This window comes from Macrobrachium nipponense, chromosome 3 (assembly GCF_015104395.2).
Source record: "Macrobrachium nipponense isolate FS-2020 chromosome 3, ASM1510439v2, whole genome shotgun sequence".
NCBI classification, from domain to species: domain Eukaryota; kingdom Metazoa; phylum Arthropoda; class Malacostraca; order Decapoda; family Palaemonidae; genus Macrobrachium; species Macrobrachium nipponense.
This window is the reverse complement of record NC_087202.1, coordinates 44,421,723-44,449,074: the sequence shown is the minus strand read 5'-3', so window position 1 is coordinate 44,449,074 and position 27,352 is coordinate 44,421,723. Positions and strand designations below refer to the sequence as shown.

Below are 27,352 nucleotides of genomic sequence, written 5' to 3'. Positions count from 1 at the left end.
GCCAACAACTAGTGATGCTCTTGGTGCTTTCAAGGCCAGCAGAGGCTGGTTTGAAAATTCAGAAAGTGTACAGGCATCCATGGTGTCATACAGCATGGGGAGGCTGCGAGCTTAGATAAACATGCCGTCAAAGAATTCATTGGAGAATTCAAAGAGTATATTCAGGCTGAAGGATTCCTCCCACAACAGGTCTTCAATTGTGATGAGACGAGCCTGTTTTGGAAAAAAAAATGCCAAAATGGCCCTACTTCACACAGGAGGAAAGTTCACTGCCAGGGCACAAACCTGTGAAGGATTGGCTAACACTCTTGGTCTGTAGGAATGCCAGTGGGGATTTCAAAGTGAAGCCCCTACTGGTGTATCACTTTGAAACTCCCCTAGTGTTTAAGAAAAAGATAAAGAATATATTGCCTGTGATGTGGAAGGCCAATAAAAAGGCATGGGTCACAAAGCAAATTTTTGTTGAGTGGGTAAATGAAGTGTTTGGTCAAAGTGTGAATAAATACCTCAACAAAAATCAATTGCCCCTCAAGTGCCTCCTGGTAATGGACAGTTGTTGGTTGAATTTAAATTCATCACCATGAAGTTCTTGCCCCCCTATTACCACTCCTCTCATCCAGCCACTGGACCAGCAAATCATCTCCAACTTCGAGAAACTTTACACAAAGGCATTGTTCCAAAGGTGCTTGGAAGTGACCTCAGACACTGAATTGACCCTAAGAGAGTTCTAGAAGGATCACTTCAATATTTTTAATTGCATAGGCCATGTAGATAAGGCTTGGCAGGGAGTGACTTCCAGGACAATGAACTCTGTAGGAGAAAACTGTGGCCAGAGTGTTACCTCGAGAAGAATTTTGAAGAGTTTGAGGCTGACCCTGATGACCCTACGCCTGTTGTGGAGTCTCTTGTGTCTATGGGGAAGTCCATGGGCTTGGATGTGAGTGGCAAGGATGTGGAAGAGCTAGTGGATGCCCACAGGGAAGAGCTATCCACTGAGGAGTTGCAAGGTCTTCAGTAGGAACAACAACAGACGGCAGATGAGGAATTCGAGGAGGAGGAAGAGAGGGGGGATACTGTGCCTGCTTCAGTGATTAAAGAAATGTTTGCAAAGTGGAGCAATATAAAAAATTTTGTTGAGACACATCCTAACACAAACATTGCCACCCGTGTCTAACATATTTAATAAAAACCCTTTACTATACCATATCCAGAGATATAGAAGAGACATCAGAAACAAATGTCTCTGGACAGTTTTGTTATTCAGCAGGGGTCCAGTGACTCTCAAGCTGGTCCTAGTGCCAATAAAAAAACGAAGTGGGGAAGTAACTTCAGGCTGTGTCACTAAAAAAATGTAGAGAAGTAACCCCAGATTGGTTCACGATACCTGAAATCCTTATGGATGGGGATTCCCCTTCCAAACAGTAACCTCTCCTCCTCCCTCTCCCCTCCTCTCCATCTTCCATACGCTAACAAGTCTTCCATAAATGTAAGAGTGATGTTAAAACTGTAAGTAAAACTGTGCTTATTCCCTGTAAAATGTATTTTTCGTTAATATTTTTGGGGGTGTGGAACGTATTAATACTATTTACAATATTCCTTATAGGAATTATTACTTCGGTTTTTGCACACTTTGGATATCGTTCGAGGTTCTGGAACAGATTTTGTACAAAAACCGAGGTACCACTGTATACAATAGCCAACTTTTACCTTAATCCAATGTTTTGATAAAAAGAGGTCACTGAAAAACTTTTTCATCAGCTCTGCATCCCTTAGTGGTAACCTAACTATATTATGTAATCATAGTCACTAAAAGTAAACTGCCTTTTACATAGCTATATAGACTAATTATAAAACATTATTTAAAATTTTATGTTTGCTTAGTTTAAACTTTTCAACCTTCTGACTGTTTTCAGTATTAGACTTCAGCCTCTTGTCTACTTGTCTACTTGTGTGAGTGATATAATTGTTTCCTATCTTTATTCAATATACAAAATATGAAATCTTTTCAGTTTTAAAGTCAAGGTTTATCCTGAAAAAGAGCATTTAGTATATCTTCCACTGACCAGCCCTCCTGTGTTACTGGTTCTTTTATTTTATTAACAGTAAAATTCATGTGAGTACTTGCATTCCAATGCCAGCTATTGTAGTGTTTTCAGTCAAGGGTAAAACTGTTTACACCTCTGGTACAACCAGTCTAAAACCAAAATTGCAAGTTTACGTCAAGCATTGGATTTTCATGATTGTATGACTGTAACTGTTACTTCTAATCCTTACTAGTAATGTGATTGTTGACCTAATAATAAAGGGCCTCTTTCTTTCTTATATATAAATATACAATCATACTGCCAGTAAGGACTATAAATAACAGTTCCCAGAACAGCAGCTAGTGCAATGCCAGGAAAGACAGTCCAGCTGAGTTTTTGGGAATTCATTGCCTTTCCCATCAACAGGATTAGTTACTGTGTTCATGACTTTAGACATGAACCAGGCAACTAACCCTGGTGATGGAAAATGTAATTAATTCCCGAAAGCTTGGCTGTACTTCTGTATATTATCAAGAAATAATAATTTCTGCAATTTTACCATGCTTTTGGCTATCACATTCCTCCTGAAGTAAATTCATTCTTGTCATCTTAAGGGACATGGTTCTAAATAAATTTGGGCTAACAGTGACACAGTGAGCAAAAGTAATGAACACATTTATTAATGATAGGAAAGTTTGCTTGCAACAGTAACTTCTTCATTTCAAGGAAAATGCAAATATGTACATACAAAATTAGACTAAATATGGTAACAATGAGGCGACTGCATGATCTTTACTTTTTTATACCCACTGTAGGCACACTGACCTAGTACATAAATCAAAAGAGACCAATGCTATTCACCATCTATTACTATTAAATAGCTTCCTTTGCATTTTCATATGGATTAACAACTACAATAAACATACCATGTGTAATAGCTGTTTAAGTAAGCTATAGCTGTTAGTTTAATTTGTCATTCAGTTGATGTGATTTCTGTCAGTAGTTTGTGAGACTTACCTACACACAAGTATACACATTCATGTATTTCAGATATCACCCAATTTAGTGCACCAAACATCTTACCTTTTTCATCGGTATCAAACTTAAATTTATGTTTTGCTCTTCGCTTCAATTCAACCTTGTCTGCTTCTTGATTTATGGTATCAAATACTGTTTCAGCTACTTCTGTCTGCCATCGCTCACTTATAACTAAGGGGAAGTTCTTATACAATTCTTGATCAGCATCGGTCAACTGTAAAAGAAGAAATTAAGAGGTAAATGAAACCAGATTAATAAAAAGACCATCCTATTTCAGTAGAGCAGATTCATGAAATACCATCAAATTTTATTATGTAAAAGCAGTAAATTAATGGTATGGCTAATCTCAGTGATTATTTTCCAAAGAGGAAATTAAATGTATAATGATAAAAATCAAGACTTAAATGTGCTCTCAGGTAAATAATAAAGGGATTTTGACGTAGGAAAAATCTATTTCTGGGCGAAGGGCCCGTGTCGCCCAGTGAAATAGGTTCCTTTTGCACTATTTCTAAGGTAAAATATTGGTATAATACCAGAGAACTGCTAATTTGGAAAGGCCAGAATATTCTGGCTCGCTCACCTTTATTAAAAGGCGTCGGTATGGTTTCTGGGGCGAGTTAAACCACTACCACGGATCCTTCTCCAATTAGCCTCTCTTACATCAAAAAACCTCAAGAAGAGAGGAGCAGTCCTATGGCTCACTACCTGCTACCGTGTAGCTAGCGCCTGTGACGTCATTCCTTTGATAGCACGACTACGCTGCACACACGTTTTCTTTTGCTGTGTTGTGTTTCGCGGTTTTTGGAATTTTATTTCACCATGGATCATCAATCTGCTTCTGCATCCACGTTAAGTACTGCTATTATGGTTGACACTATTTAGGGAATGCCTTTGGCTTTTTTAACTGAATTATTTAGGTTTTTCTGAGTCGTCGTCCCATGCGGCTTCAGCCCCGAGCCGCCATTACAGCGTGCCCCTTTGTGTCTCCTCATTTCGGGTCTCACGTGGTCTCCCATACTTAGTGAACACGAATTATTATAGCAGTATTGTGATATCATTGTGTTTTTATTTTTATTGATGATGCTTTTTCGGCGATCATGTGCTTACACGGGGGTTTCTATCCAGCACGTGTTCCTGTTTCTTAGCCTTTCTGGAACCTACCGTTACAGTTTCATGCATGCATGTTCCTTTTGGTTAGGTTACCTCGTTAGGCCTTATGAGTCTATGCTAGTCTTTCTTTTAGTCCTAGCCTACCCTGGCTGCCTGTCCTACGTCTATTCGTAACGACACTAGGCCAGCTGCTCAGAGTTGCCAGGTTTTGACCACCCTTACCGGTTGGTCATACCTGGTCCCTCCAGGACGTTCCTCTCTCTCTTCATCTCATTTTTTCATCTTTCCCCCCGAGTTTAGTGCATATTTTATTTCAATTTTTCTCATTGTTGTGAGTCGACTTCAGTTGGCCTCTATATGCCTTCCTTTCGCCTGGCCTTCTTCACCTTGTGGGTGCCCACACCCAACCGTGAGGGGTCCAGGCGATCACTTAGTCACCACCATGCTGCCGCTTTCCCTTCAACCCCCCCCCCAGAGCTCCCAACCAGCTGGGTTGATATCTTGCTCACGTTGTTGCTACTCAGCCGATCTCATCCCAGAGTAGGGGAGGAGCTTCGCTCTACTCAGCCTCGGTCGGCCACCAGGCTCGGGTGGGCTCGGCCCTCCTTGGCTCTCTGGGCTATAACCTCGCCCTTAGTCACTCCCTCTCCTCCTCTCTGGCGGGAATAGGATTCCGGCGTAGCCGGAGCCCTTGAGGGTAATGACTATATGGTGGCTCCGGCCTCCGACGGGCTTACATTATTTATTTTCTTATTATAATTTTTATTATGTTTATAGTATTATTTTATTGAAGCCAATATGCTTCCCAGGGAGCTACCCCTCCCTTTTAGTTTAAGTTTTTTTGCAGAACCACCGAGCTCCGCCGCCTCACCACTCACCCGAACTCTCCCATCTCGCTGGTACCTGCTTGGACTACTCCTCTCTGGTATATAACAATAGTAGCTACCCCGATTCGGTAGTTGTCTGTTCTCCGGTATCACCAGAAACACAGCTAACTACCTGCTACTTGTTCTACCGGATTCCTCAGCACGGTGCATGGTAAGAGACGGCCGAGTTGGGTATAACCTTACAACACCGGAACACTCCGGTGTTATGACATATCAACCACGGACATTGTCCAGTTGGCTAACAATGGTACTCATGTATCATTCCATTTACAGGCCACCCATTGTATGGAGACCGGCTGCAACGCCGTCCTTCAGGATCCCTGTGGGCACAACGTCTGCCGGACCCACGCCACCTGCCCAGTACAACTAGATGGTTCTGTAGTGTGGCATCATGAGAACTGTTTCTCCTGCTACGATCTCATGGAACGTGTCTCCTCTGATGTAAGTGCCTCTCCGGCGTGTACAGGGAGGAACAGGGTGGATCATTGTAATATATATGTCAAACATATACCTTCTAAGTTAAGTTATAGTATTATGAGATAAGTTTAAGTTTAACACTAACCTTCTCTTACAGGTGGCTCAGTCTGTTTGGGATGCTGCTCTTTCCACCCTCAAGGTATGGGTGGGCGGCTTCGGGCGTAACGTGGGCAAGGCAAATCCATACATACTCTCTCAAGAGATGGCTACTTTAATCTTCCCTGGGGGGGAAGAGTACAGGCTACGTGGACCCCGAAGTAGCAGCTCCCATCATAGCATCTATTCAAGACGCAGTGGCTCAACAATCAGGGGAGGCTTCGGCGCAGGAAGTCACAGAGGAGGTCGCGGCACTCAATCTGGACGTTGAGCCCATGACAGTGGACGGCATGGGCTATGGTAAGGATGTTAATGAGGCAAGCCTTGTAGGTGCTCAAGGCCTCTCCTTGGGCACGTCTAGACCTTCTTCTCCTTCTTCTTCTACTTCCTTCCAAGGGTTCTCCGGGGGATTTCCATCATCTAGATCGAAATCCCTCTCGGCAATCCCTAAAGTCAAGGGCAGGCTTGACTCTAAATTGCTACCAAAGCCCCTTCCCAGAAAATCATATACTAGCCAAGTCCGTAAAGCTCCGGCTCACCATCCCGGAGCGGACAAAACCAAACAGGGGTCTCTCTCCAAGGGCTCAAAGACCAAGTCTTCCAAGGGGAGGACCCACCCTTCCACCTCGGATCCTGTAGCATCCACCTCTAAAGGTGCGATACCTAAGGTATTCAAGGAGAGGGCAGAGCCCCCCTCCTTCGACCAGGAAGCATTCGCATCCAATATGATGCAACAAATGGGGAACATGGTCGGGAACATGGTCGGGAACATGGTTGGGAACTTGGTTAATACCAAGTTCCAAGAAATCCTCGAAAGGCTGGGTACTCAGGAGACCATAGTCGCAGGTCTCCAACAAGGCGTAGCGTCGGGCCTTCAACAACCCGGCCAGTTAGCCCATAGTCAGGTTATGCCGGACTCCTCCACTCTCCCTTCCTTCCATCCAAGCAATCCATGGAGGGTGGCTAATTATGCACCTTTCGTAAACGGAATGCTTACGATTGAGGGCTGCGGAACTTAAAGGATTGAGGACTTCGAGTTCTACCCACCAGGGTTGCAGGCTCCTTTCATAGGCTATGTACGTCTTACGGAATCTGCTTCGATCAGGGAGGACAAGCTCAGCAAGTTTGGATTCGTAACCTTGACAAATGGCAGTGTGTGAACACTAAGGTCACAGCCTTCAGGAGTCCATTCACAATTTTTACTGTGGATGAGGACACTCCAATCCCGTTCACATCAAAAGTGGCAGAACTCACTCTGCAAGCTGCAATGAGAGATGAGCCTATGCCACAGCTCCGGGAGACGGAAGCAACATCTCTGATACTTCCTGGAACAGATGACCTATGGGTAGACTTACCAGCAACCTTCTCGGTTGGCAAGCTTAAACCTGACTGTGCCATCTCTCTATTCAGTGAGTGACTACCCAGGCTGTCTGATGCTCTCATCCAGACGGAATTCGACGCTTGGACACGGCTTGCGAGGTTCCTTAATGCTCTAGTCATGACAGAAACAGCAGCTCTTGTGTATTCGCAAGAACCGTTGTTCAAGGTCATTGCTAAGGCACTATTGCTGAGCATGCAATGTGACTTGTATGATTTTGTTGTGGCTAGAAGGAACTGTAGGAAGCACGTCCTAGCTGAATCCACGATCAGGCACGAACCCAACAAACTCCTGGCCTCTTCTATTTGGGGTGCTGATCTTTTTCCAGCCTCAGCAGTCAACGAGGTGCAACATGAGGCTGCCAGGTTGAACCAAAGCCTACGGGTACTACCCCTTAAAACAAGATCCGCCTCGATGTGGGACCACCTTGACGTGGCGAGGGGGATCTTGAACCCCAGGAATTATTTCCCGGGTTTGAGTCCAAGGGTCTTATATATTATTATGTATTCATTTGGAGTAATATTGCGGAATTTCCTACCTTTTGTAAAATTTATTGGACCTAACTAATAGTTAAAGATATCATAGCTGGGAATGGGTTTATATCCAAAGCTAAATATAGTGGGAACTGTGGTGGGAGCATCAACTGCCTGATGATGTTTGGACCTGAGAGTTTTCAGGCGGAACTATTCTACAGGACTGGACCAAGGGGGTTCTGATTCTGGGTATACTAGGACTATCGGCATTCTATACGGTTTGCCCATAATGTGATTAGGGTGGGGATGATTGTATTCATTATTTTAATACTCTCAGTCCTATCAAGTGGGTCAGGCTTACACTTGGGCCACTCTAATCATGTTGTGCTATCCCCTGTGGGGTAGGGTAGGGATGCGGACATGGGAGTTGGTTTTTCACTTGTGCCATTGGTGGAAGAACAAACTCTATGAAAGGCTGATGATATCTTTTTAAGGTTTTCTGGTTTATTTATTTATTTCTTTCCCTCCCCTCTCAAATCTTCATGTCTAGCAGTTGTAAGGATTTAAGTGCCCCTGAGCCCTATGATGGTGCTCTTCTGGCATATGATTTCAAAGCTGTTGAGATATTTCATAATCACAACTGACTGGTAAGTCTTCGATATGGAACATCCTCATATTTTTCACAACCTGGCTGTGTTGAGGATTTAACTTTGGATGACGAGTTCTCAAAAAATGTATCCTTGATTGAAGTCTTCATCAATTAAGCATGGCTAGAAGGTCCAGGGGAGTGGAAGTCAGGAGGGGGATCAGATTCATTATACTGTTGCTGTTCAGTTTTGGAGGCTCTGAATAAGGAAACCATTCTAACTCACCCTAAATGGAACTATTTTACCTTACTCCACTGAAGTAAAATTTTTAGGAATGGGCTTTAATGAAAAGTTAACTTTGAATAATCATATTGACCAGTTAAAAGTGAAAGTGAAGAGATCACTATATATTTTAAAAGTAGTACAGTGGAACCTCTATATATGAAAGTCCCTATGTACAAAAAATCCAGGTTACGAAAGCAAAGATGAAGATTTTTTTTCTTCTGTGTACGAAAATAATTCAGGTTGCGAAAGGGTGTATGTACTGTAAACTGAAATTTGCCTGGGCCGCCGAGAACAATTTTAAAACTCAGTAGACTTGCCACCATCCTCCCACTCTCCCATTGGTTCCTGATGCTAGTCACCGCCGTAAGATCCTGCTCTCCTATTGGTTCAGCATCTGTCCCATCATGCACCTACGTAAAGGCGTCCCTCGACCATTTCGTCGCAGCAGCGTTATCGTACACACCTGGAATTTGTTCATTCACATAGATTTCGTTTGTTAACGTAAATTCGTATTAGTGATTTCGCTTTCTTTGTATACTGTATGTTACTTTGTCGTGGTGTGTGTGAACTTAATTACTTACATTATTAGCCATGGGTTCCAAGAATGTTGCTGCTGAAGTTCACGAAAAGAAAGGATGCTTTCTATGGAGACGATAGGCACCATCCTTAAGTAGAAGGAAGCCATCAAAGCAGCTACACCTTCCAAGGGCGTGACTATTTTTTCCAACAAGAGGAGCCACGTGCATGATGAGATGGAGAAGCTGCTTTGTGTATGGATTAAGGACAAAGAAATCACTGGCGATACGATAACCGAGATGACAATCTGCCAGAAGGCCAGGGCTATTTTCGGTGATCTGAGCGCTCAGGCCGAAGACGACGCAGGAGAAGGGAAATCAAAGGCAACCCCAGCCTTCAAGGCTTCTCGAGGTTGGTTTGATAAATTTCGTTAACGGACTGCCATCTATTCGCTGGTTCGGCATGGGGAGGCTGCCAGCTCGGACACGAAAGTGGCCGAAGCCTTTGTTAAGACGTTCAAAGAGATGACAATGAAGGAAGGCTACAGTTCTCAGCAAGTCTTCAACTGTGACAAGACTGGCCTTTTTTGGAAAAAAAATGCCTCATCAGACTTACATCATGGAGGTAGAGAAGAAGCTACCCAGCCATAAACCTATGAAAGACAGGCTTATGCTTGCACTTTGTTCCAATGCCAGTGGGGATTGTAAGGTGAAGCACCTACCTGTGTATCATTCCGAGACTCCTCGAGCCTTCAAGGCCCACAAAGTGATAAAGGAGAAGCTTCCGGTGATGTGGATGGCTAATGCGAAAGCCTGGGTAACAAGACTTTTGTTCACCAAGTGGGTAAATCTGTGTTTCAACCCGACAGTGAAGAAATTCTTGGAAGAGAAGTGCCTCCCTCTGAAATGTCTGCGGTTGTTGGACAATGCCCCTACTCACCCTCCTGGCCTCGAGGAAGATATCCTAGCGGAGTATTCTTTCATCAAGGTTCTTTATCTTCTGCCTAACGCCACCCGTCTCCTCTGGCCCATGGACCGGCAAGTGATATCGAACTTCAAGAAGCTGTATACAAAACATCTTTTCAAGCGATGTTTCAACATCACTGATACCACAAACCTCACCTTGCGTGAATTTTGGAAGGAGCATTTCGATATCGTCATATGCATCCAACTCATCGATCAAGCTTGGCAGGAGTTTTCCAGGTGAACCTTGAATTCTTCGTGGAGGAAACTCTGGCCTGATGCCGTATCCACCTGAGACTTCGAGGGATTCAACATGGGTGAAGCTGTTGCAGATTCAGAAACAGTTGACGATCCTGAAACTGTTTCGCAACCAGATCTTGATGAGATCGTTGCACTCGGCAAGTCCATGGGGCTGGTCGTCGACGAGGACGACATCAATGACCTTCTCCAGGAGCACTAAGAGGAGCTTATGACGGATGACCTGAAGGAGTTGGAGGTCATACAACAAAACGTCGTTCAAGAAGAGTTCTCTAGCAGCGGCGAGGAGGAGGAGGAGGAGGACCCTATGACAATGGCAGAAATTAAGGATGTTCTAGCTGCTTTCCATAAAGTGCAAACATTTGTAGAAAAGACAGCCTGAAAAGGCTTACACAGGTCATATGCTTGCGCAGTTCCATGACATTTGCTTGAGTTGTTTCAGGAACATTTTGAAAAGCAGACAGAACCAATCTTCTTTTGATAGTTATTTTTTAAAGAGGCCTTTAGTAGTAAGCAAACAGGAAGGTCCAAGAGATACGAAAAAACAGAAAATTGGAAGTGGTGAAGAAATTGAAATTTGTTTAAAAAAGTAAAGTAAAAAAGTAAAAAAAAATGAGAAAAAGGCAAAAAAAAAGAAATTTAATTTTAAGTTTTTCGTTTTCTGCCATTTGTTAATGTGTTTTGTAAAGTTTAGTGTTAATGTTTTCTGCCATTTTTTAATGTTTCGTAAATTTAAGTGTTCATGTTTTCTGCCATTTGTCCTCTTCCTCTGTCACCACTTTCGGACATCACCTCACTCGAAAGGTAAGGTTCCATATTTTACTACATACGTACGTACATGTACGTACAGTATTTCTTGTACCCTGTACACTAATACACTTTATTTACAGGTACAGTCACAGTTAGGTTAGGTATTGAATGGTCCAAATTGTTGTATTTCATTGTTTATTGGTCAATTTAGCTTCATGATAAAATTTACTGTGGTGTTTTTGTAGGGCTTGGAACGAATTAGGCAATTTACATTTAAAATGTAGTTCTAGATACGAAAAAATCAGGTTACAAAGGCCGCTTCGGAACGGATCAATTTCGTAACCGGAGGCACTACTGTACCATCTAATTTTAATTGGTGGCTGATAAGAAATCGTTAAGGCTTTACAATGCAGTACTATGCTTATCTAAGTTAGACTACAGATGCCAAATAGTATACTCATCTGTTTCAAATATTAAACTTAAGGAATTGCACATTGTGCATAATATGGGGCTAAGGATCTGCACTGGAGCTTTAAGAATTTCATCCATTGAAAGTATCTATGTAGACTTCCATCAGCTACTGCTGGACCTAAGGAGGCATGAGCTTGGTCTGAGATACACCATGCGGCTGAAAAGCACCAGGGAGAACCCTTCTTTGGAGATCTTGAAACAGTGTAACTCAAGTCTTTTTAGATTTAGTAGATCTTCAACACCATTTCAAATCAGACAGCTGGGTGAACTGGAGGATGAAAATATAAAATCACAGAAGATCCTACAAGTTAAACATCCTGCTATCCCTCCTTGGTTTATTCCAGCAATAGATGTATGACTAAAGCGATAGAGAAGAAACGTCGTCCGGAAGAAGTCAGAAACAAGTTTTTGGAACATGATGATAGGCATATAAATGGCAGGGAAATCTATACTGATGGATCATAATCAGAAGATAGAGTGGGCGGTGCAGGGGGAAAACGTATAAACAAGTTACCGGACTCCTCATCCATATTCACTGCTGAAGCAACAGCTAATTGGTGCTTTAAATCTTGCATCTGATAAGAAATTTAAATCCACAGTAATATATAGTTACTTGAGCAGTGTTTTAGAAGCCCTAAAGAAGTTTAACCCTACCCATCCCTTAATTCAAAAGGCCCAGGAAGGGGTTTTGTATCTTTGTGTTTGCCACAAATCAGTTAAATTTTCTTAGGTTCCTGGGCATACTGGTAAAGAAGGGAATGAACTGGCTGATAGTGAAGCAAGGGATGCTGCAAGAAGTGATTTCTTAATTAATAAGGTGCCACATTTGTCTCTTTTGTCCACCAATAGAAAGTACACAAATAATAAGTATTGATTTTTGGAGTTCGGGTTTTAATCCCTTTAGAAGATTCAAGATCATCCTAACACAACTTAGGATTGGCCGTATCACTTCACCCATAGCTACATAGCTATATTTTAAAGGGAACCAGTGCCCCAGTTTGTGCTCATTGTGATGGTCAGCTATCCGTTGAGCACATGCCGGTGCAGTCCTAGATTTAATTGCCTCAGGGAAAAGTACTTAATAGCTGGGAAGACTATTTTAGAAATTTTAAATGATGCTGTTGTGGTAAATAACCTTATGGGTTATCTGAAAGAATCTCGTTATTTTAATGAGATATGATTTCAATATATTTAGTTAAGATTTTAGTCTTTAAACAAGAAATCTGAAATATATAGTCTTTAAGAATTCTTTAAAAAAATAATTGAGGAAGACGGGCATATGAATATTCTTTTGGTGCTGTAAATTCTTTTCTTTACTGCAGCTTTTAAAGCTTAATGCTTGACTTATTTGTCTTTTAGGACATTAGCTTCCACATCTGATGTATTTGTCTTATGTCTTCCACATCTGATGTATTTGTCTTATGTCTTTTTACTTGGCAGGATGGAATTTTTGGTATTCTCTCTTGTCACTGTTCCACTGTTTTTTGGTAGTCCTATCAGGCAACCTTGTTAGGCTACCTTATCTCCCATTTACTGTGGGGATCAGTATAACTTGGATTGTATAGCACAGTGACTCCTTCTTTCCTCCCTACTGCTGAACTTTGTATTGATATTTAATTTTAAATTTATAATTTTCATTAATGCTGTTGGAAAGTATTTAAAAACAACCCATTTCTTGTATTTTTGGGCAAGACTAGTATATATTTTCCTCAATAATGCTTGTAGTACATAGTATTTTCCTCAATAAATGTTTGAATAACAATTTCTTGCTACAGCAGAAACGGGCACAATATACTAAACATTTTAATTAGAACCTAATCTTCAAAATAATCTGAAAACCTCTCACAGTAGATTTGTTGTGGGAAATAATATAAAAAAATCTATGACATTTTCACAATATATACAGACGTGTGAAAAGATCCAGTTTACTTATAAATGTTATGTAGAAAAACATTAAAAACAAAAAATAAAATAAACTTGACTACTACTGTAATGAACAAGTCTTTTTTGGTGGATCTCATTAACTGTACTAAAAAATTTCCAGTGTTGAATCAAAAAAGCAAGATAACGAGGAAGAAATTGTAACTGCCTTACATATGTTGTTTTATTTATATAAAGGGATTTTTACTGCAAAAGCATGTGAGTTTTTCTTCATATATTCATAAGAATTATGTTCTTGTCAAATCATCGTTTGGTAAATTGTTTTACTCACCTTAATACCTTTAGTATCCTCCTCGTCAAATGAACCAATGTCGAAAGCATCTGCAGCATTGACCTCTCCCCGAGGAGGAATTAATGGTGGTTGGTATTTCTGAAGGTATACTTGTTGCCAATCCATCCCAGCAAAGAATGGATGTTCCTTCACTTCGTCAGCTCTGATAATACAAAACATTACTTCTTAACTTTTAAGGATGATATACTGTAACTAACTTGCATCACGATACAACGGAGATAAAAGTCTTTGGCAAGGTAGCTTAAGACAGACTTAGCTGCAATAGCCACAAGGAGGCTGCATGTATATGTTCTCTCTACACACTGTATTTCACAATGTGTTAGAATGTAGACTGTACACTTCTCTGACTGTGTTCATGGTAAAAATTAATTAAACTTCTATCATGAAAAATAACCATAAAAAAATAAGTTTGAAATCAACCATTATTGCTTAAACACACACCAGAACTCCTGAAAATGGAAAAATACATGAATAAACTAAACCATAAGACCAGTACTCAGACGTTTTTGATGATATCAAACACTTTCTAAACAATTGTGATGTTTCAAAGATAGAAATCATTACTTTATAGTTGCCTCTCTTCTCAATAGCCAAGCGTCTTATTAACTATTATAAAAAGTGAATGAGTTCACCATCAACAAAGCCTTTCCTGTTGCCAGCACCATTACTATCATTGCAAGGAATAGGTCTCTTGATTCAAGTGGAGAGGGGGGAAGAGGGAGAGGGACACTTTTGTGTTATACTTTTTATATACAAAAATAATTTGTTTAATAACCTTGAATTCAGCATGAACCATTTTTATTTTTTTAATTGCTGAGTGTATATTTAGGTAGAGAGACCTACAAAGATTTGATTGGCCCCCATTGGACTGACAACAGGCTTTTCCAAGGACTACAGCATATATGTACTCAGTTGTATAGTAAGGCATCTTTTCTGGGTGGTATTTGCAGAGGTTTGTCTGGAGCACTTGAAACTTTGTCCATGTAATATGAGACAATGATCCAGTACTTCTGTCCACAATTAACAATCTGGATATTTGTGAGTACCAGTACACTTCTTTCCCCAAGCATTAACAAGAAGAAAATTGGGTGTCAGTTTGAACTGGAGTAAAATTTATGGTATTTGGATGTATCTATCCTAGAGCATATCCGCACAATGCAAGACACTTGTCTTATACAATTTAAACAAATAAGAGTGAAACCAAATAACAGCTCTAAATATAAAGTGGTACAGGATGTCAACATATCTGAATTATACACCTAGCAATTTTCATGACCAGCAAAGAATTGTAAAGGAAAATAAATAAACATATTTGACACAAAACGTAAGTTAAAAAAAATAAAGTTAGTAAATAAAAGCCCAGTGACTAAAATGAATGAAACTTGGAATATTTCACTTCCAAGCCCATCAGCAACAGCATCCAAGGTCCAAACAATACAGAAAGCAATATAAAACTGGGGCTAACAGGTAAGATAAAAGACACCCTGTTAAATGGGATGCTCACTTGGAAACTATTAATGTAACACTAGAGCTAAAATTGGTTGCATTGTATACAACTAATATAAGGGAATTATAAAGGGATTTGTATAGTACACTGAATGAACACATTATATTCTTTCTCACTATTACAGCTAATCAGGTAAAACTGAGGTAGATACTATTTGTTTTCAAAGGAGTACTTAAGTACATTTAGTAACTGGAGGTAATTTTAAATAGTATACAGTATTCCTTATAGCAATTCCAATGACAGTATTTAGTTTGAATTTATCCTGTCTTTACATTAGAAATTTTTTGCACATTAAGCTAATACATTTTATTTTAGAATAAATTAATACACTGTTACTATGCAGAATAGTAAAAAAGTTAAATAGTATTTTGGTCAAAACACAGCTAAGTATAAGTGTGCTAATCACAGTTACAAGTAAAACTAATCCACTAGAAAATTTAGATTATTAATTAGGTTGCCAGGTTTTAAGATACCACATTCCTCAACTATTTAACACAAGTAGAGAAAAACTAATATAATAATAGTTCAGTAAAATATAGTTCTTAATATCTTACCCTCTTCCTCTACAACCCAATCTTTTATCAACATCTCTGTGAAGAAGGCCTTCTAGAAGACTGCGAAGATCTTGAGAAAATGTGTCTGGAAGTTCAACGTTCTGCAAAAAGTATCATATATACTTAATTATTACAGAAAAAAAACCATTACAGAGTTTTTTTCTTGTTCACATAAGGTTAAGATTCTGGATATGTGGGACAATCAAACCATGAATGATTAAAACCTTTCTTATATAAAAATTTATGAATACTCTTCAGAATTGTAATGTTGTCATCAAAACTGCAACAACACCAGCAATCATAATGCTACTGATTTAAGTGCTTATATGAAAAAATATAAAACCTAAGCTTAGATAAAATGAGAAAAAATTGCTTGAAATACCCAGGGGTTGATGTACAGCTATAATAAAACAAGAATTCTAAGACTGGGAAACAAAGATGACACGCAGTAAAATTTTTATTGCAAATATCAAAAGAAATATAGAGCAGTCAGTGAAGCAAGGATTTGACAAAGAAAAATTTTTGAAGCAGGAAGTGAATGCAAAAGAAAGGATAATGTGGAACTGAAAATATATTGTCATAAAAGAATGAGTTTTACATGGAGTGAGTTTTGTAATGGGCTGTTGAGTGATGATAATTAGGAGAGTGGACTGATGTAGCAGTAGATGGTAAGTGAATTCTGAAGATAAAAAGTTGATGAATAAAAGGGCATGTGATCTGGAATGAGGTAATGCATTTTGGTGAAAGAGTAATTCAGTGGCTGTTGTAGAAGAATGTCAGTTGTAGACTTGCACCAGTGTTGGTAAAGGTAATAATATAGTACTAGTCTAGTGACATAAAAACTTGAAACATCCCACATCAAAAACTAGTGTCCTTTGCAAAATAAGTGAAGTTTAGTAACCAATAGATGAACTTTTGTACAATGTATTACAAACAAGAATACAGGCAGTCCCTGGGTTATGACGGGAGTTCCATTCTTGAGACGCATTGTAAGCCAAAAATCGCTGTAAGCCGGAACATCGTAAAAAATCCTAAGAAAACCTTACTTTTAATGTTTTGGGTGCATTAAAAACTATGTAAACTGCATTCTCATTGCATTTTTCATAAAAAACCTTCAATTATTGATTATTTTGCATTTTTGGAGTCATATTTTTTCTGCTGGATCAGCGTTGTAGGTGTCATAACCCTGGAACATGTGTCGTAAACCTGGAAATAATTTCTGATAAATATAATTGAAAAATGTTGTAACCTCGGAATGTCATAAGCCGAACCCGTCGTAAGCTGGGGACTGACTGTATACTAAAAAGCATAATAATATACTGAAAGTCTGGTAGAAGTGTACTCAATACTTACCATTGTTAAAGTCATTCGGTCAATTTCATGTTTGTCCCGTGTTTTATGTTGCCTAAAAGGTGAGTGGCCTTTGAGCAACTTGTATAACATACAACCAAAGGAGAACCAATCTGCTGAGCTGTCATATGCAGTTCCTTTACTCAGGACTTCTGGTGCCATGTAACCATGAGTACCCCTGAAATTATATTTCATGAAAAGTTTATAGACGCAAGAATGTAAATAGAAAATATATGATCAGTAAAACTATCACTGAAATGCACAATCTGGTTGGTAGAGCAGTAAAGCAATGCTGTAATACCTGATGACAATATATTTTTTTACATAATTTACAAAGTTAGCTTTTAAAAAAATAACTTACACAGATGCATGAGGTTTCTTTTTAGAAAAGTCACACGCTAAGCCTAAATCTGATATCCTTACGTGACCATGCTCATCCAGAAGGATATTTGCAGGTTTAAGATCCCGATACACAATAAAACGACGATGCATGTGTTCGAGGCCTGAAATTTAGAAAATAATTACATTTCCACACATTGCCAATTCATCTTTCAATGAAATGAGTTATCATTACTGTAGAGATTATGGTGAACATATTATTATAACATGGGCCTATGGCATTCCAATGCGTTGTTTGGTGAACTTATAGAATAAATTACAATATTTCAGACAACTAACAACAATAAGGTTGGAAAATGTGTGATAATTACAATTTTGATACAGACACAAAAAAATAAATGGAGCAATGGGGCATTAAAAAACCATGATTTCAAGTGTAACGAGCAAACTACTTTGGGAATACTTTTTGGAAGCCCTAAATCTTACCTAAAATAACTTCAGCAGCATAGAATCTCATCTCTTGATCATTAAATACACCGTGTTGAGACAAGTGGTAGTGCAGGTCTCCTCCATTCATGAGATCAAGAATGAAGCAAAGTTTGTCCGGCGTGTGGAAGGCATAAGTCATACAGACAATAAATGGACAATCCACCTAAAAGAAATTACCAATGTAATCATAGAGAAAAAAAAATGTCTGATGTATCAGAAAAAATCTGCAGTAATAATGAAGATAATCGAAAGTACTAAAGCACATTTCATTCTCAAATATATTCTTCTGTAATAGTTTAGTTACAAACAGGCAAGTACATAGCAACATCTGTTACAATTGTTTTCAAAATGCTACAAAACATAAAACAACAGCACTTACCCCTGTGCTGACTAGAGATAGCATAATACGTTCGTTCAGGGCTAACGTCTCTCCCTGCTTCATCTTAATACGTTTTTTGTCAAGACATTTCATAGCATACATTTTACCAGTGTCTGCTTTGCGACACCCATAGACCTCTCCAAACCCTCCACGACCTATGATCCGGTGGACACTGAAGTCATTCATTGTTAGCTGGTAAAAAATGAAAATATATATACATGAATAACTACTCTGAAATTCATTAAGCACTCCTTAAACTAGTGTATCACTCTCTTTATCAGTACCTGAAAAAAATTAAACATTTCATTTGTGAAATAACATATTTGTGTGTAACTTTCCAAGAAAATGGCTAAAGTTCAATTGTTTTTTGCAATAATTTACTCTTTATTTTGAGTGTAGTTTTTCAATATAACTAAAATACTGGAATAAAAATATTTTGTTTCTGAGGTTTCACATCATCTATGAGAAACACTATTTCTATTAAGCACTACCACGAAATGATTTACAATTAAATTTACATACAGCTTCATGGAAGTTTAATAATATAACTCTGGTGACGTGAAAAAAATTTTCATTTGCTCATTATTGCCACAGTAACCCCTTCAAATGTTACAACAGAACAACAACGATGTGACAAACAAACGACGACGCACAAGCAAATACCACCTGGCATCACTCGACTCATTTTGTTCTCGCACACCTCCCGTTCCAGAATTTGCATAGGGTCATCAGTGATGCAGTGGCTTCATAAACATGGTCATCAGAGATGCAACTGGGTCATAAAGAAAACGATAAAAAGAGAGGAAAAGAGGAAAAACGCGAATAACAAAAGGTGAGAGGTATTTTAATGGAGATAAAATAATATATAAGGAAGGGTGGATCCAGGACAGATAAATACAACACTGGATGTAAAGATTAAAAGTATCTCCATGAAAAAGTATTCATAAGGGTCTAGTTTCCCATTAGAAATATATACGACTAAAAGACACGAAATTTGTCAACTGTCATTCAAAGTTGGAAAATATTTGCTAACAATCACCCAAAGGTAATTTTTAGTGGATTAATGGAGAAGTAAAATACAATTCTTCAAAAATGAAAAAAGTTAAAAACAAAAGTTATAAGAGTATGGAAATCCATAGAGAGGAGAGCTTCGGCGCTGGAAGTTGAAAACGAATTATTGAAGAGGAGGAAACTTTCGTGTCAGGTTTGCAAAAAACAATGAAACAAAATGTCCCTTTGTGAAAATATTCGGTATACGGGCCGATATTTCCAGCATAATGAACGTAAAATGACTCGGAGATACTACAGTCCCGGGATGTATTGTAAGCTTGAGCTGAGAATGGTGGGGTGGGATTTCATTCACAATTAAAATGGATGAGAATTGCCTGCAAACTCGTAACTGGGACGAAAGTGGCTCTGAAGGAACCTAAAGCTTCATTCAAGGCCAACTTGATGAAACTGGCAAAAACTAAACATCACGTCACTATGAGAGTAATACATTAATGTTGAAGCCATGAAATACTTCCCTAAGAAGTATAAATCGCTTTCTCTCACGAATTGTACTCTTTTCACTTTAGAAAGGAAAAATCCTTCCATGAATAACATATACTATTAAAATAACAAGTATTGACTCCCACACGATGTTGAAATAACAACCTCTTAATAAGCAGATTTACTGTTATTCCTGCATATGTTAATTTAAACGTGGACAAAAATAAAAATAAATGAAACAATAATACACGTAAATCTAGAAACAAAGAGCTTATTCCCCCTCACTTGCCAATTTCATTGTTTCCAAAAACAATGCAGTTATTTCTCGCCTCTTGCCCATTAGTAATCCAAACCTAGGGTACTGTCGAGATATAGGCGCGCCACACACACACACACACTCTATATATATATATATATATATATATATATATATATATATATATATAGATATCCTATATATATATATATAAAATTTCATTTAATCTAACATCGACCAAGCAACATTCGTCTGAGCAACAAACCCCCATCAACATTAGGAGAAACTCAGAAACTCGAATATAAACTTGATTTAAAAGAAAAGACAAACAAAATACAACCCAGTTACACAAAAATGATAAAAATGTTGCTTTCGATAATATGAATGCATTTTAAACAAATGCTATCCTAATATTTCGCACAATAAGATATTATTTCTATAAAATATACCAAGAAGGCTCTTTTTGCAAAAGCTAATCACTGCACATAGCTTTTAATGTTACATACATTATCCATTGTTTTATGAGAGGAGAATATCAGCATACGAATATTTATGTACAATGCCAAAAATAATTTATACGAAAGAAAATTATAATAGAAAAAACTATTACAGCAATAAGCTCTCAAGAAAAAACACGCTACTTTCTAGAATTATTCACAGAGTAATCGGATATATAATAGTAGATTCTCGATGATAAAAACGCTAAATTGTGGTATAAAAAAACGAATTTATGTATCGGAGATGATACTTGCAACATCAGCTAGGAATCGGAACCCCGAAATGAATGAAATTCATTTAATGTCCATCGGACTTGATGCTTGCAAATCGGTAAAATAACATTTAAAAGCAAAAACGATATTCAAGCATTGCACATCACTTTAAATAAACCTCGCCACTTAAGTAATTTATACAGTACAAGAGGGTTTGAGTTCTATAAACAAATTCAGCTATAGCACAGTTACATGTGTAAGTTAAATATGAATAGCATTGACCGTAGAGTTTCACCCGTTACCCTTAACCAGAACTTCTGCCAAGGAAAATGGGGTTTCGAAAACGAGAACTGAGACCTACTCGCTCAATGCAAAGAATCGAGAGAGAGAGAATCATGCATGGCTAAAAATTCCAATACAAATAAAGACCAGAACGTGAGCTATAAACCACTTGTCAAACATGGCTGTCGAAAATACTCAAGAGTTGTATTCGAGTCCCAATAGCTGAAGCAACATCATTCTGATGCCATCTGACATCTTTCAAAACTAATAGGTCTGATTATTAAATAAAACAGAAAACCTTTACATGCTATTTAAATACATACCATTAATACCCTTCTCATGAATAAAGCGCCCCATCTCTTCCACACACGAACCCATACATACATACAAGCAACTTCCTACGTACAAATCGGACTCCGAAATACATTCAATGATTTTTTAAAATGAGAAATACAAAAACAATTGGCATTTCTGGACTCCCTTTAATTGGACGGTCGCATTGCTTACATATCCGGCCCAGCTCGAATTTTTTTTTTTCTCTTTCGCTCGTTCTCTCTGCTACTAATGATCAAAATCATCTGGTCGCGAATAATTAAATCTGTGATGCGGAGCTTCGTCCTCAACGGACAACACCGGCTCTTTCAGCCTGGCTTCAGCTGAGGCACTGTGGACGAGGATGTTTTTGACGCTCCCCTCCAATTATGATGTCTTATGCTGGATGCCACGGATGCTATGAAAGGCATTTCCTTCGTAGGAAATCTTGGAGGACAGAAATATTAATAAGCTTGGTGAAAATGAGTATACAGTTGGATTCAATTCCATGATTACATGGGTCTTTTCTTTTTTGTATATCTCGATGAAAATGTTTGTTTAAGAACAGCGCAAAATATATATTTAAAAACTGATCGCATGAAGAAACTTACAGTAAACCATTACATGTTCCAACCCCGCCAATTTCTACAGTTTAATATCGAAAAGTCTTCAAGCCCATCACTTGCTACTAACATCAAACGGAACCATAACATAAAATCAAACCGCAAATGTTCCAGTGAAACTGAACAAGAACATTTCAGCCAACATCCAAGCTTTCTGAATGCATTATCAGTCACCAATTCAAAAAGGGAAGCCAAGGATGCAAGAGCCACCTCTCAGTGCCACCTTCGGAAGAATTCGGACGTGAAATCCTCTCATAAATCTTCACTTCTTGCCTACTCCGTCTTCTTCCTCCTCTATCATCGTCAATCAGCATCATCATTCATACCCCTCCTCCTCAGGTTCTCCCTCCCCTCCCCTCCCCTTCCACCACCGTCCAACTTTAAAACACCATCCCTTCGGCCATTGTCGCCAAATGTCATTTAGAAGGATGTCTCCACTTGCAGTTCTTCTCTCTTTTCTCCTCCGGGAGGAAGGAATCCTCTTCTTTTATTTTTTGCCCCCTTCCATTCCCTTCCCTTCCCTGGCATTCATCTTTCTCTGGGACAGGACAGGCAGGAATTCATCTTCTGCTTTGCAATTTCATTCCTGAGTAAGTCTCCGCTTACAGTTACCCGTCAGTTACTCTCTGCCTTCACTCGTGCTTCTGCCTCGCACATACCGAGTATGAAAGGTGGCCAGTCTTATCTTTCCCTTACATTTAAACTCTAATATAATGTAGATCTGAATTTCGAACCACGAATTCATTCCTGTAGCTTAAATTTAGAGAATAAGGGTGACCGGGGATAGTTGGCTACAGGGGTAAGTTGGCACACTCAAAATAACTTTAAAGTTTACCAATGGATGACTAATATATATATATATATACTGTGTAATTGTCACGTGGTTCCTCAGTTACCAGCAAAATTCTGTAGAGATAGAACGTAGGAGCTCGAATTTATGTGACAAATTTTTATTTTGATGGTAGTAAGTACATTTTTTTATCTTTCTGTTGTTTGCTATAACATCTATAAATTCATGAAAGATTATTTTTCAGTTATATCATAGTTTTCCTTATGGTTTAAAGATTCTATTCCATTAAAATTAATCATTCAAGGCATCTTAGTGTGGAATGGTAAGTGTTTTTGTACCAAATGTAGAGATGGGGCAAGTTGGCTCAAAACAAATGGGGCAAGTTGGCACTTGTACAGACTTGCCTCACGTTATTTGATAACAATAGTAAGCCTATTTATTTATATAATTTACGTTTTATTCCTGAATTTTTGGAAGGATAATGAGATTAGTGTCCTATCATTTCCTCCAAATTGCTCTCACAAGTTGCAGCCCCTGGATTTTAGTGTTTATAGACCTCTGAAGAAATGTGTTAACAGGGCATGTGATTCGTGGATGACTTGTAATCCCGGATCAAGTATGCCCATCTGTGACATTCCTGGTAAAGTTTCCTCGGCTTTACCACTAGCTGTCACTTATTCTAATATTTTCAGTGGGTTTAGGATTGATGGAATTTCAACTTTGAGTACAGACTATTTCGAGATTTTGATTTTAAGGGTGGTTAAGTAACAGATTGAGAGATGTCCGAAAAGACATATAGGCTTCAGATCAATCATCAGCGTGATACAGAGTTTAAGAACTGCTCCTGTTGCTTCAGAAGAAAGCTCAGCTGAAGACAGCCTGTGTTTGGTAAGCCAGGAGAGGTGTGGGTCCAGTGCAGGGCATGTAACATGTGGGAGCATGAAGACTACTGACGAGGATTTATTTGACACCTGCCACAATGACAACTAGATGATGATCTGAAGTAATACAAATGCCTTATATTTTGAATTTTGGAAATTCAGAGGGTATTTTTGCTATTTGATTTAAATGCAATATAGACATTTTCTTTTAATTGTCATTGTGCCAACTTACCCCATAATGTGTGCCAACTTACCCCGTATACGGAGCAAGTTTGCACGTCAAAGTTATTTTTTTCTAGAGCTTATTGTTACCATATGTTGAAAGCAAACAACAATTATTTTGCTCTATGATAAAGACGAATGTTAATATTTGTCAATGGTGGTAAGAATTTTGCAAAATTTTTTGTTTTATGTTCGCAATAACCAAAATTGTTAAAAGTGTGTCAACTAGCCCCGGTCTCCCTTACTTCTTAAGAAAAAGGAAGGGACAAAAGACCGCCCACCTACGTTCTTTTAACGCTAGGGAATCACCTCACCGTGAGCTATAAAAGCCGACTGTTGAATACCTTTCCAAACATACCACAAGCTTGAAGCAGCCCAAACAAACAAAACTCGGTGCGGTCCAAATATCCTTCCGGCGACGCTTGATCCCTCCTCCCCCTGCGGACAACGGACCGCCCTGGACGTCCGTCAAACCGCCTCCCACCACAACGAGCGGAGATGGGACAGGTGGCGAGGAGTTATGGCTCCCAGGTCGACCACCCTTTTCAAAGGTTTGTGTCAAGACGACAAAATATATTGCTATTAAAACAATGATGTCGCGGCGTCTTCCTCCGCAGGGACGATGTTTCTGTTCAGGCTTAGGCTTCCTTTGCTGGCCTTGTCTTGTGCGGCCTCAGGAGTTGATGGCGGTTACGCTTTCATCACCTGATGACATATTCCGGATCCTTTCTTTTTATATACGTTATATACGGTTATTCTTGGCGTTATTACATCCAGTGATTCTATCTGCTTCTATCTTTCTATATAATATAAACATATACAACCATACACATGCATTATATATATATATATATATATATATATATATATATATATATATATATATATATATATATATAATATATATATATATAGCTATATCTATATCATATATATATTATATATATATATATATATATATATATATATATATATATATATATATATATATATATATATATATATATATATATATATATATACACACACACACACAAGGTGTAACAAGAGTTTATGCAAACATTTTGTTAAATGAAAGAAAATGTCATTCTAAGCAGAAAATGCTCTATAGACATGTGCATTTTAAGGCTTTGTTTCTCCGAGGCGAAATTTTAAAATATCCAGTTTTCCTTAACTCGGCGCTCGGCCAACATGGCGTATGCTATGTCTGAGTAGTCAGGGATGGGGGTGTTTTTTCTCGCAGGTTCTTGAAAAATGTTACATTACAGTCACTACAATTAGTAAATCACCAGTGAACAGATTTCACTGTACTCTAATTTAATTTTAGTGATTAGCTTTATATATTAAGAAAGTAGTGTAAGTGTCACGGAATTGTTGAATCAGGAGTCAGGATTAGGCCTATACTGAATGAGTGATAATGACAGTAATCATGATGACGAGGGATTGTTGGTAGCGAAGTTACGCCACTTTGAACAAAGCCAGCTTTTCTACCTTTTTCTGTTACTGCACGAATATAATATGCACTACCTTTTTCCGGAAAGACTGAAGAAAGTGAATTTTCCATAAAGCTGCCATTGTTTTTCGTCTGACAGACGAAAGCATTTTCTTAGGTGTGTTTTTCCCTTCGAGTGGTGTATGATGAATACTTTTGATGGAGAACGAGAGATTTTTGAAAATACGTTTTAAATCTTTGATCGGTGTTTAATGAATATGCCTATCTTTGATGGAGGGGAGATTCCATTCGGCTTACTTTTCTTTCCTCTATCGGAATCCAGTGAATACCAATGATGGAGAGGGAGAAAGTTTCAATGGTATTGCATTTTCCCCTTTGTTCAGTATCTAAAGAACACATCAGATTTGGAAGTATTTTATTCGCAACGGCCTAATCGCCCATTTCCTCTTTTTTATAACAGTGGAGTTTATTGTTGCAAAACCCATAAATAAACCTCATATCTGCATATTCCACATTACTAGAACAGTAAGGCATTGTCTCCAGTTTCTTGTCCCCCTCCCCATAACCGTGCATACTCCGACATCCCGTGCGGACCATCTTACTTGGCCATTTAATGATATCACATATTTTAAAAATTCACCTCACCGACAAAACGAGTCTTAAAATGCATTTCTATAGAACATTTTCTGCTCATAATTACTTTTTCTTTAATTCTACTAATATCTGCATAAACTTGTGTTACACCCTGTATATATATATATATATATATATATAGATATATATATTATATATATATATATATATATATATATATATATATATATATATATTATATATAGTGCACATTTGAGGGACTACAGTTTTTACAAATGGAACAAAACCACGTTTTACAAAAGTATACACATATGAAAGCGTTAGCAAATAATGCAGTATAAATAATCTTACACTATACTATTTGTAAGCCTTGTACGGAGACACAGAGGCAAGAAAACTAGAATAACACTTGAAACACGATTTATAAATATGTATGCAAGAAGGAAATTTTTATCAGTACTTACTTGAATATTCAACTCTAGATTTTTCCATTGGCAGAACCTCGTATACTTGTCACTGCAAAGAAAAAAACCAAATGTTAAGTTCAGCTCTGCTTTATGATCACACAGTTTACAAAAATTATATTTCTGTCATAGAGAATTCAGTAGCCAAAACAACGTTGTGCTCCTCTTGTCGCTTACTCCGCCGTTTCAAGCACACACTAACTACAGAAGCTATTCTCATACATATTGTACTCTCTCTGCCTTCGAAGAAGGATACAAGGATCGGAAACGACCAAGGCATTTGTACAGACTACCGACTACGGACTATGGCAGCCTTAAAATCACACTTACACAGCGTCGAAGGGGAAAAGTGGATTTTGATTAAGAATGTGAAGCAAAATGTACAAGTTGTTTAAATGATTTGTGGAACAAGAAGAAAGCACATAGAGCAATGAAAGCACGATTTCAAAATTGTTGTATTACATGAGAGCTAACATAATATTTAGAAGTTGATAAAAACCCTCTAGGTACAACGAAAAACATGAACACCGACGGTTGCAGATGTAAATACCCCAAAGAGAATTCTATAATGAGCACGGCCATTGAGTTTTTGAACATACATTATTTGTCAGTGAGAGAGAGAGAGAGAGAGAGAGAGAGAGAGAGAGAGAGAGAGAGAGAGAGAGAGAGATTCAGTATTTACGACTCTGTACGTGGAGACAGCTTTTAAAATCTACGCTCAACGAAGGTTAAATAACAATTCCAAGGAAGTTTGTATAGAGAAAATAACACGAAAATAAAGCGTTCATGTGTGAATCGTAAAAACAAAGGCCTCAAATAAAGCCGCAGCTGAGGTACCAGTTTAATTAAACCGATTAGCCTAGACGGGAAATTGTTTCTTAGTGCACTTATCCATTACACACCCGTTATGAAAACAGACAAAATTCAAAGACCCAATGCGATTCCTCTCCCCAAACTCACAAAACAATCTGATTCAAGGATTGACTCTTACATTTCTGTAGAACATGTTGGTGATGGACAAGTGTTCCTAAGCAAAGCTGGCCTTGTGCCAGTAAGGGCTGTTGCTCAGAGAGACGACCGTTATGTACGGCTACAGATAATTCAAAATGCA

At 38.4% G+C, this 27,352-nt stretch overlaps 1 protein-coding gene across 1 annotated transcript in view; it reads right to left on the bottom strand.

Annotated features, from left to right (window-relative positions):
* LOC135221723 (G protein-coupled receptor kinase 1-like) overlaps positions 1–27,352 on the bottom strand; it is a 613,113-nt gene that overhangs the window by 52,824 nt on the left and 532,937 nt on the right. The window contains exons 7-14 of the mRNA XM_064259512.1: positions 26,242–26,293; positions 18,164–18,355; positions 17,782–17,947; positions 17,318–17,459; positions 16,960–17,134; positions 15,607–15,707; positions 13,525–13,687; positions 3,108–3,276 (exon numbers count right to left, since the gene is read on the bottom strand). Of these exons, the coding sequence (XP_064115582.1) occupies positions 3,108–3,276; positions 13,525–13,687; positions 15,607–15,707; positions 16,960–17,134; positions 17,318–17,459; positions 17,782–17,947; positions 18,164–18,355; positions 26,242–26,293 (1,160 nt within the window). The remainder of the gene's footprint in view (positions 1–3,107; positions 3,277–13,524; positions 13,688–15,606; positions 15,708–16,959; positions 17,135–17,317; positions 17,460–17,781; positions 17,948–18,163; positions 18,356–26,241; positions 26,294–27,352) is intronic.